This window comes from Coregonus clupeaformis, chromosome 30 (assembly GCF_020615455.1).
Source record: "Coregonus clupeaformis isolate EN_2021a chromosome 30, ASM2061545v1, whole genome shotgun sequence".
In the NCBI taxonomy this organism is placed as follows: Eukaryota; Metazoa; Chordata; class Actinopteri; order Salmoniformes; family Salmonidae; genus Coregonus; species Coregonus clupeaformis.
Genome location: NC_059221.1, coordinates 31918021 through 31928719, shown reverse-complemented (window position 1 = coordinate 31928719; position 10699 = coordinate 31918021). Strand labels below are relative to the sequence as shown.

The 10699-nt window shown below is 46.6% G+C and overlaps 2 protein-coding genes across 2 annotated transcripts; one reads left to right on the top strand and one right to left on the bottom strand.

Moving 5' to 3' along the window:
- Positions 1–3183: 3183 nt before the first annotated feature.
- LOC123482285 (keratin-associated protein 4-12-like) lies at positions 3184–3753 on the top strand. The gene has a single exon (XM_045209392.1). It carries the CDS (start codon positions 3184–3186, stop codon positions 3751–3753), a length of 570 nt encoding a protein of 189 aa, XP_045065327.1.
- Positions 3631–5704, bottom strand: LOC121545420 (ataxin-1-like). Its single transcript, XM_041855944.2, has 2 exons — positions 4555–5704; positions 3631–4297 (listed from the first exon to the last, which is right to left on the bottom strand). The coding sequence occupies exons 1-2, from the start codon at positions 5611–5613 to the stop codon at positions 3836–3838; spliced, it is 1521 nt and encodes a 506-aa protein (XP_041711878.2). The 5' UTR covers positions 5614–5704; the 3' UTR covers positions 3631–3835.
- Positions 5705–10699: the final 4995 nt, after the last annotated feature.

The following is a 10699-nucleotide window of genomic DNA, read 5'->3' as shown; positions in this document are numbered from 1 at the left end:
CTCTGGATAAGAGCGTCTGTTAAATGACTAAAATGTAAATGTAAAAAAGATTTCATGTCCAAAGTGTGTTGTATGAAACTGTCACAGATTTATAGACCTGATTATAGATCAAGTGAATCATTAAAAATCATTAAAAACGATTGAAAAAATAAACCTTTCTCTTGTCATGTTAGAACTAGAGTGTTGGCTATGCCATAAATTATTAGTAGTATTAATGCACACCAGGGGTTGGAACCGGTTCAGGGAACAGAACTGGAAATAAACTATGAAAGTTATCTATAATATTCTGGAACAGAACCATTATCTTTAATGCATGGGAACCGGTTAATAATGTTTGTTTTTTTACATTCGGGGCATTCTTTTTCAGTCCCACAAAAAAACGCAACAAAGGTCCTATGCAAAGCCCTCACTCTGTCACTCAGAAACGTATTCCAGTGTCTGCCTGCCAGCTGAAAATCTTTGCCTGTGTGTGTGCTGCTCTGCACACAAGCTTGTTAGCTAGCTAGCTGGTCCAACGTTAAGCCAACTCTGAAGTTCAAATACATTCAGAGTTCCTTCATAGAAGCTGCTCCTCCCTAGGTATAATTATGTGGGCCTAATTCAGATAATGCATGTCCTCACAAGATGCCCAGCACTTCAAGCCAAGCCTCCTCCTTCATCCTCTCTCACTCTCTCCCTACCTGCAAAATTTCAGTTGCATCTTGCTGTCCTACACTTCTCTTTCCATCATGCATGTAAACAACTCACTGAGCTATAGCTTGCCCGCTCCATAGCAAGCTGCTCTTTCCGTACTGCATGATTGGTGATGTCCATCTAAATGTAAAAAAAATATATGATTTCAGAGGTTTTAAAAGGAACAGAAAGGAACGATATATACCAGTACTTTTTTGGGGTTCGAACCGGTTCAGAACTTTATTTTGCTGGTCAGAACAGTGGAACGGAACCAAAAAAATAATTGTTCTGTTCAGAACGAAACGATTGGAAAATAACTGTGGTTCTAACCTCCTGCTTGAATGCTCCCATTGTTTAATGGCAATGTTTTGATTACTATGGGTCTACAGGAAAGATGGCGTTATAATGATATGCCATATGTGGGAGTATTGGATATTCTCTCTTTCCAATGACATGAAGCCAATCAACATCTTGTATTGGCAAGAAATGCACCTCATTCAGTATAAATCGTTAAAGCTTTTTTTTTTTTAATTATTTCTAGCGAACATTATATAACAGACACACAATTTTAAAAATATACAATTTTTATAGCTCTAACATTTACAAAGAAAAAAAAACAGGTAAGGTTTTTGAAAAACAAACAAACAAATACATTTCAAAAACTAAAGTGAAAGAGTGTGCTAAATCAGAAAAGATACCCGTATCTGAGTTTTAAAATACTTTCAATACTTTCAATTTTCCCTGCGCTTGAACACGTAGAGTACATGGTGAAAAGAAAGGGGAACAGAAGGGGTACAGAAAAATTAAGTAATATGTTTACATACACCGAGTAGGTGCAGTGAAATGTGTTTTACAGGGTCAGCCATAGTAGTACGGTGCCGCTGGTGAAAATTAGGATTAAGGGCACATCGACAGATTTTTCATCTTATCGGTTCGGTTATTCGAACCAGCGATGTTCGGACCTTTCTTTCCTGGCCCAACACTCTAACCGCTAGGCTACCTGCCACCCTACAGTACAGAGGGGTTAAATGTCTGTTCACAAAGCATCATGTTCCAACATGTTATTAGCACCATTACTCTCCCGCCAGCTATCCTTTTTTCTTTATTTTCTCTATTTTCTATTTTGTTTTTTGTTTTTATGGAAAAACACTCTCAGTTTCGAGGCGAGGTGACACAGACACTTCTGTGTGGGAGGGGACTGTCTGTTACGAAATTTTCATTAGTGTTTTTCCCTTTGCTGAGACAATGTTAAGAACAAGGGCAACGCCTTGGCGAACAAGCGATTGACATGACCCCCCCGGTAACGAGAATAGAAAAAAAGGCAAAGAGTTGCTGATACTTTCATTCACCTTGCCTGCCCAGATCCACCGCCCGACCGACCGGCTGACAGACTTCGGCTCAGAAGAAGCTAGAAGATTTAAAACTGGGAACGCGTTTCGAAAGTGACAATCAGAGAGATTGCATTAAATCGGTTTAGCATAGAACATCTGTAATGTAATATATTGTCAATTGTTTTGGCTCTGTACTCCAGAACTTTGGATGTGAAATGATACAATGACAGGTTAAAGTGCAGACTGTCCACTTTAATCGGAACGTATTTTCATCCATATCAGGTGAACCGTTTAGAAATTACAGCACTTTTTGTAGACAGTCCCCCCATTTTAGGGGACCAAAAGTATCGGGACAAATTCACTTATATGTGTATTAAAGTAGTCAAAAGTTTAGTATTTCGTCCCATATTCCTAACAAGCAATGAGTACATCAAGCTTGTGACTTAAAAAATAAATACAAATAAAATGCTAACCTCCCCTGTTATTGTAATAGCATGTCTTGGGGGTATGATATTTGTGCATCTGTAACTTTCTCACTCATCATTATTCACGATTCATTCAGGACTATCTGTAATCATGTTAGCATCCACATTAATGTAGAAGTGTTTAGAAACATATTCTATTCTTATTTAGAATAAAAATGACTCCAAAATGACACAATACATTATTTACCATTCATTTCTATTTGGCACAAACAGCAAATGCATCCAACAAGTTTGTAGTCACAAGCTTGATGTAATCATTGCGTGCTAGGAATATGGGACCAAATACTAAACTTTTGACCACTTTAATACATATAAGTGAATATATACCTTTGGTCCCCTAAAATGGGGGGACTATGTACAAAAAGATCTGTAATCTTTTTACGGTTCACCTGGTATGGATGAAAATGCTCTCAAATTAAAGTGGAAAGTCTGCACTTTAACCTCATAGTCATTGTATCATTTCAAATCCAAAGTGCTGGAGTACAGAGACAAAACAACAGCAAAATTGTCACTTTCCCAATAATTACAGAGGGCACTGTGATATACTTCTTTAATAGAGTTTACTTTCACACTGATTGAAAATCGATACCCTGCAGAAAACACTGTCAGTAAGTAGGCGTGTGGGTCAACTATTACGAAAACAGAGTGAACACAAACAAGTGCTTGATTGTCTCACTAAATGTCTCATGCTGTCAATGTGGAGCTCAGACTGCTGCCCCTCAGACTGCTGCCCACCAGACTGCTGCCCATCAGACTGCTGCCCCTCAGACTGCTGCCCCCAGACTGCTGCCCCACAGACTGCTGCCCCCCAGACTGCTACCCCCCAGACTGCTGCCCCTAGACTGCTGCCCCTCAGACTGCTGCCCCTCAGACTTCTGCCCACCAGACTGCTGCCCCTCAGACTGCTGCCCCTTAGACTGCTGCCCCCCAGACTGCTACCCCCCAGACTGCTGCCCCTCAGACTGCTGCCCCTCAGACTGCTGCCCCCACAGACTGCTGCCCCCCAGACTGCTACCCCCAGACTGCTGCCCCTAGACTGCTGCCCCTCAGACTGCTGCCCCCCAGACTGCTACCCCCCAGACTGCTGCCCCTCAGACTGCTGCCCCTCAGACTGCTGCCCCTCAGACTGCTGCCCCCCAGACTGCTGCCCCCCAGACTGCTGCCCCTGTCAGAGGTGTGCTAAGCAGAGAGAGGGAGATGGGAACAGAGGGCTGAAGAAGAGAGGTATGGGCTCATACTTTGGGCAGCAGTGTGGACACCCTTAAAGTTGCCTGTTCTTTGTCCTTCCCTGCAACCCTGCCTCGTGGTCTCACACAAGGAGGGTGTGTTTGTGCTTGCGTGTGCGCTCTACTTCCTCTTCCTCTGCTTGGAGCCGTGAGGTAAATCAGTGGTCTTGTCAATCCCAGTAGTTCCGGTGGAAGGGAGGAGGTCGGGGGCAGACCATCGCCTCTTGCGTGGGCGTGGCTGCTCCTGGGTGAGGGGGTCTGCAGGGGGAGGAGGGAGAGGAGGAGGGATGAGAGCAGGGGAGGGATGAGGAAGAGGAGGAGGAGGGGGAGGAGGGGGCATATCCTCCCTGTGTGTGCAGGCCCCGGCCCGGGTGTGTGTGCGGTGGCCCCGGGGGGCTGCGCGTGTGTGTGAGTGTGTGTGTGTGCGAGGTGTGTGTAAGGGGGTGAGGGCCAGGCAGATGTCTCCCTCGCTGAGCTGGCGGCAGGATAGGCCGTAGAGCTGGGAAGTTTTCTGGGGACAGCAGGAAGACCAGCCACGGTCACGCACGAAGAATGGGTACTCCACCAGAACCGTCAGTAACTCCTACATGCACAGAATAACAACAACATATTCACAACAGTGCTGGCATCTACACAGTTTTTACTAAGGAGATTAATTTCAATTCATGATTTGAACAATTCTTGTTAAATGGAAATGTGTCATATGTTTACCTTACATGATTGGAGTGGATTAAAAAAGTTTGCTTTACTAGTGAATGACCAGTGCCTTTTATAATTAAATATAATTTATTGTCTAGCAGTGACTCAAATAGAAATATAGAGGATCGATGAGCCCCTGACCTGAGTGTTGCGGTCTGTGAGGAGGACCTGCAGGTGGTTGAAGCCGTGTGTGTTGCTGGGGGCGATGAGCAGCACGGTGCAGGTGCTCAGGTGGAACTCTGGGGAGGTGTCGGCACTCCTCAGGAAGTCCTCTGTCCTCAGCTCCTCCACACGCTTCAGACGACCCCCCACCAGCTCAATTAGAGAACCCTTGGCAAAGTGAGGTAGGAGCGCTGGGGGGATGTGGTGGGGGGCAGGGGGTGAGGCGGTCATGTGGGGAAGGAGGGGGGAGGCAAGGGGACGTGAGTACTGCTGCCCAGGGGAGAGCTCCCTGCTGTCTTTATCTCTGTCTCTCTTGCTGTCTCTCTGTCTGATGTCTCTGTCTCCTTCATGTTCTCTTTCTCGTTCTTGTTCTTGCTGTCTGTCTCTCTCTGTGCTGTGGCTGTTGGGCTGCCCTTGGGTTGAGTGCTGTGAGTCCCTCATGGTGTTCAGGCCATACAGAGAGCTGCCTGAGGGGCTGTACAGTGGGTAGCGCTGAGCCTGGGCCTGGGGACTGAGGTGGCTGGGCTGCAGGGTGGAGTACACAGACCTCAGGGAGTAGTAGATATGGGCCTCCGCCACAGAGCCCCCCAGGGGGTCCAGCAGCTCCCCTCTCCCTGCCCGGATCTCTGCCCCATAGGGCTGGGGACTGGTGGGAATCAGGGTGGGAGTCCCAGCCTTTGGCGTCCCGCGGGGGTCCCTGTCCTGCAGAGAGGAATGTGAGTCAGGGCCCTCCGGAGGTGGCACTTGGAAATCTCTGAAAGGTTGGGAACGCACTATGGAAACCTCCTGGTGTCTCCTTCTCCCGTTGGCATGGGAACCGTGGGGGCTGCCGCCCAGCCTGGCACTGCCGCTGGGTTCGTTCCCGTACTCTCCTGAGGGGGGTGCCACCCTAGATGCAGAGGCAGTCCTGCTGCCCAGCCCATCTAGCCCGTTGGGCCTCTTGCCCGGGTACCTGTGTCTGCCCTCAGTCAGGGAGAGGTCAGGGAGGTAGAGAGAGGAGCTGTAGTCCCTTCGGCCTGTGTTAAAATTGGACCACATGTCTCTGGAGTCAGCAGGGAAGGGGCTCTTAAAGGAGGAAGAGGATGAGGAGGGGGGTGGCAGGGTCAGGGGGATTTCACCATGGAGCCACCTGGAGTGATGGGGGAGGGGGGCGGAGGAGGGGTAGGCCAGGTGCCATGGCAGGGGAAGGGGGATACCCGGGGATGGGAGGGGGGGTGGGATAGAGGGTAGCAGGCTGTGGCGGTTTGTCTGTGGCGGTTCGCTCTCCCTGCCCCCCTCCCCCCTCCCTGAGCTGCTTGCGGGCCAGGTCCTGGGGGGCGTAGCGGGCGGTTTGAACTCGTCCAGGGGGGGGCGCTGGTCGGCCGAGCCATGCCGGGACTCCCTCTTCTTAGGGGGGAGGCACTCTTTGCCGCGGTCGGGGCTGGGATTCATGGGTGGGCGCCAGCGGCGGCGGGCACGGGCCCCCTGTGTTTGGGCGACGTCTAGGTCACATGGGCCTCACGGGAAAACAAGGGGCGCAGAGAGAAGGGAGGGCCTCGACACGACATCACTGTCAGATCACTGTGACCAGAGAGACAGGGGGAGGAGGTGAGAGGGAACAAGAGGAGGGAGACAAAGGGAGAAAGCGGGGGGGTTGCGGGGGGAGAGACAGAGAGATTGAGTGAAGTGTGAACATATCAGAGTGAAATGTGGACAGTCTGTCAGGCCTAGCTGTCAAGAGTTGTCAGGACTTACAAACAAACGCCAGACACAGATACAGGCAGAGAATGTTTTCTCTCGCCTGTGCACATGCTGTAATCCTTTGGAGGTTGGGTTGAAAATACAGCAATGCAGATGTTATTGATCTGAGCATGGAGTCTCTGATGTCAATAGAACTTCAGACAATCAACCCCAACCAAAACACCTACACTATCAACTCCAGTTTACCAACTCTTGCTCACAAACTCCAGCTCGAGATCATTGTAGTTGCTACACACAATAATGACATTGCTGGTAATGTGGCGGGACTGAAACTACCCAGTTTACTGGTCTCGTTCAAGAAGCACATGAACTCCCACAAGTGTTCTAAAAATACGCCGCGCCTTGTGCGAACAGTGCAGTTCGGAGGCAGTGCAGAATAGCTGTAAAAACACACACGCTGTATAAACTCCCAGCAGGAGACTTTTCATCTCTCTCTCTCTGAGGATGGAATATACAGATATGATTTATACTATTCGCAGGAAGCGCCTCCCTCACACCCCTGAGGGCTGTTCCTCTATGTCCTATTTACTGATGCAAGTACACACGCACACACACACTTACTTAAGCACAGATGAAGGCAAGCACACACACATGCACGTACACATGCAAAAACTCACAAACTCACACACGCAGACGCACACGCACCTGCACACACACACCCTCCTCAGGCTGCTATAACTCTATCTCACTCCCCCAGCGATGGACAGAGCTGGTCACCACCCACCCTAAGCTGAGAGGAACACTGTTGATATCACCACAGGGGTGGTGTGTGTGTTGAAGTGAGAGTATGTGTGTGTTTCCCTGTACACAGTGCCTTCAGAAAGTATTCACACCCCTTGACTTTTTCCACATTTTGTTCTCTTACAGCCTGAATTTAAAATGGATTACATTTAGATTTTTTTGTCGCTGGTCTACACACAATACCCCATAATGTCAAAGTGGAATTATGTTGTTAGAAATGTTTACAAATTAATAAAAAATGTAATGTTAAAATGTCTTGAGTCAATAAGTATTCAACCCCTTTGTTACGGCAAGCCTAAATAAGTTCAGGAGTAAAAATGTGCTTAACAAGTCACATAAGTTGCATGGATTAATAGGGTTAATTATGATTTGTGAATGACTACCTCATCTCTGTACCCCAAACATACAATTATCTGTAAGGTCCCTCAGTCGAGCAGTACATTTCAAACACAGATTCAACCACAAAGACCAGGGAGATTGTCCAATACCTCGCAAAGAAGGGCACCTATTGGTAGATGGGTACAAAAAATAAAGCTGACATTGAATATCCCTTTGAGCCTGGTGAAGTTATAAATTACACTTTGGATGGTGTATCAATACACCCAGTCACTGCAAAGATACAGGCGTCCTTCCTAACGCAGTTGCCGGAGAGGAAGGAAACTGCTCAGGGATTTCACCATGAGGCCAAAGGTGACTTTAAAACAGTTACAGAAAAGAAGGAAGCCTGTACAGAATAAAACTATTCCAAAACATGCATCCTATTTGCAACAAGGCACTAAAGTTATACTGCAAAAAATGTGGCAAAGCAATTTTTTGTCCTGAATACAAAGTGTTATGTTTGGGGCAAATCCAATCCAACACATTACTGAGTACCACTCTCCATATTTTCAAGCATAGTGATGGCTGCATTATGTTATGGGTATGCTTGTAATCGTTAAGGACTGGGGAGTTTTTCAGGATAAAAAAGCACATGCAAAATCCTAGATTCAGCCTGCTTTCCACCAGACACTGGGAGATGAATTCACCTTTCAGCAGGACAATAACCTAAAACACAAGGCCAAATCTACAATGCTTACCAAAAAGACAGTGAATGTTCCTGAGTGGCTGAGTTACAGCAAGACCTGAAAATGGTTGTCTTTTATTTATTTTATTTATTTCACCTTTATTTAACCAGGTAAGCCAGTTGAGAACAAGTTCTCATTTACAACTGCGACCTGGCCAAGATAAAGCAAAGCAGTGCGATAAAAACAACACAGAGTTACATATGGGGTAAAAAAACATAAAGTCAAAAATACAACAGAAAATATATATACAGTGTGTGCAAATGTAGCAAGTTATGGAGGTAAGGCAATAAATAGGCTATAGTGCAAAATAATTACAATAGTATTAACACTGGAATGCTAGATGTGCAAGAGATTATGTGCAAATAGAGATACTGGGGGTGCAAAAGAGCAAAATAAATAACAATATAGGGATGAGGTAGTTGGGTGGGCTAATTTCAGATGGGCTGTGTACAGGTGCAGTGATCGGTAAGGTGCTCTGACAACTGATGCTTAAAGTTAGTGAGGGAGATAAGAGTCTCCAGCTTCAGAGATTTTTGCAATTCGTTCCAGTCATTGGCAGCAGAGAACTGGAAGGAATGGCGGCCAAAGGAGGTGTTGGCTTTGGGAATGACCAGTGAGATATACCTGCTGGAGCGCAGACTACGGGTGGGTGCTGCTATGGTGACCAATGAGCTAAGATAAGGCGGGGATTTGCCTAGCAGTGATTTATAGATGGCCTGGAGCCAGTGGGTTTGACGACGAACATGTAGTGAGGACCAGCCAACAAGAGCGTACAGGTCACAGTGGTGGGTAGTGTATGGGGCTTTGGAGACAAAACGGATGGCACTGTGATAGACTACATCCAGTTTGCTGAGTAGAGTGTTGGAGGCTATTTTGTAAATGACATCGCCGAAGTCAAGGATCGGTAGGATAGTCAGTTTTACGAGGGCATGTTTGGCAGCATGAGTGAAGGAGGCTTTGTTGCGAAATAGGAAGCCGATTCTAGATTTAACTTTGGATTGGAGATTCTTTATGTGAGTCTGGAAGGAGAGTTTACAGTCTAACCAGACACCTAGGTATTTGTAGTTGTCCACATACTTTAGGTCAGACCCGTCGAGAGTGGTGATTCTAGTCGGGTGGGCGGGTGCCAGCAGCGTTCGATTGAAAAGCATGCATTTAGTTTTACTGGTGTTTAAGAGCAGTTGAAGGCTACTGAAGGAGTGTTGTATGGCATTGAAGCTCGTTTGGAGGTTTGTTAACACAGTGTCCAATGAAGGGCCAGATGTATACAAAATGGTGTCGTCTGCGTAGAGGTGGATCTGAGAGTCACCAGCAGCAAGAGCGACATCATTGATATACACGAAGAAAAGTGTCTGCCCAAGAATTGAACCCTGTGGCACCCCCATAGAGACTGCCATAGGTCCAGACAACAGTCTAGCAATGATCAACAACCAATTTGACAGATTGAAAAATGATGCACAATCCAGGTGTGGAAAGCTCTTAGATACATGTTTGTCATTTAGCAGACACTCTTATCCAGAGCGACTTACAGTTAGTGAGTGCATACATTGTTTTTTTATGTTTCATACTTGCCCCCCATGGGAATTGAACCCACAACCCTGGCGTTGCAAACATCATGCTCTACCAATTGAGCTACATCCCTGCCAGCCATTCCCTACCCTGGACGACACTGGGCCAATTGTGCGCTGCCCCATGGGTCTCCCGGTCGGCTACAACAGAGCCCGGATTCGAACCAGGATCTTTAGTGGCACAGCTAGCACTGCGATGCAGTGCCTTAGACCACTGCGCCACTCAGTGATACATACCCAGAAAGACTCACAGCTGTAATCGCTGCCAAAAGTGCTTCTACAAAGTATTGACTCAGGTTTGTGAATACTTATGTAAATTAGATATTTCTGTACTTCATTTGAAATAAATGTGCAAAAATGTCTAAAAACATGTTTTCACTTTGTCATTATATGGTATTGTGTGTAGATCAGGGAGAGCAAAAAATATATTTAATCAATTTTGAATTTAGGCTGTAACACAACAAAATGTGGAATAAGTCAAAGTATGAATACTTTCTGAAGGCGCTGTATATCAGAGCTGAGCAGCCTTGTTTCATTCAGTTCCACTAATTCTTCTCCAAACTTTCTATATGAGCTGCTTTGATGTGACTGCTCCACCGCCCCACCAGCGCAGCTCCCGCCACTGTTACTGCCACCGCCACACGCCGCCCGCCACCCGCCAGTCCTCCCCAACACTTTGTCATCAAAGTCTGGCATTCTCTGGATTTATGGTGCTTTCAAGACAACTGGGAACTCTGATAAAAACAAGGTTGAATCATGATGACGTCAGTGATCTTCAGGTTGGAGCTCTAGAAAGAAGCCAGAGTTCCCGACTTGCAATTCCGAGTTGGATGACCATTCAAAAAGTATTTTCCCAGTCGGAGCTCGTTTTTTTTCAGAGTTCCCAGTTGTCTTGAACTCACTGAAGTCTGAGATTTCCAAGTTCCGAGTTTCCAGTTGTTTTGAACGCGGCAGAAGTCATGCTGGATTGACAGCATGGCCAATGTTGAATGTTTATCCTTTTAAGCTTGG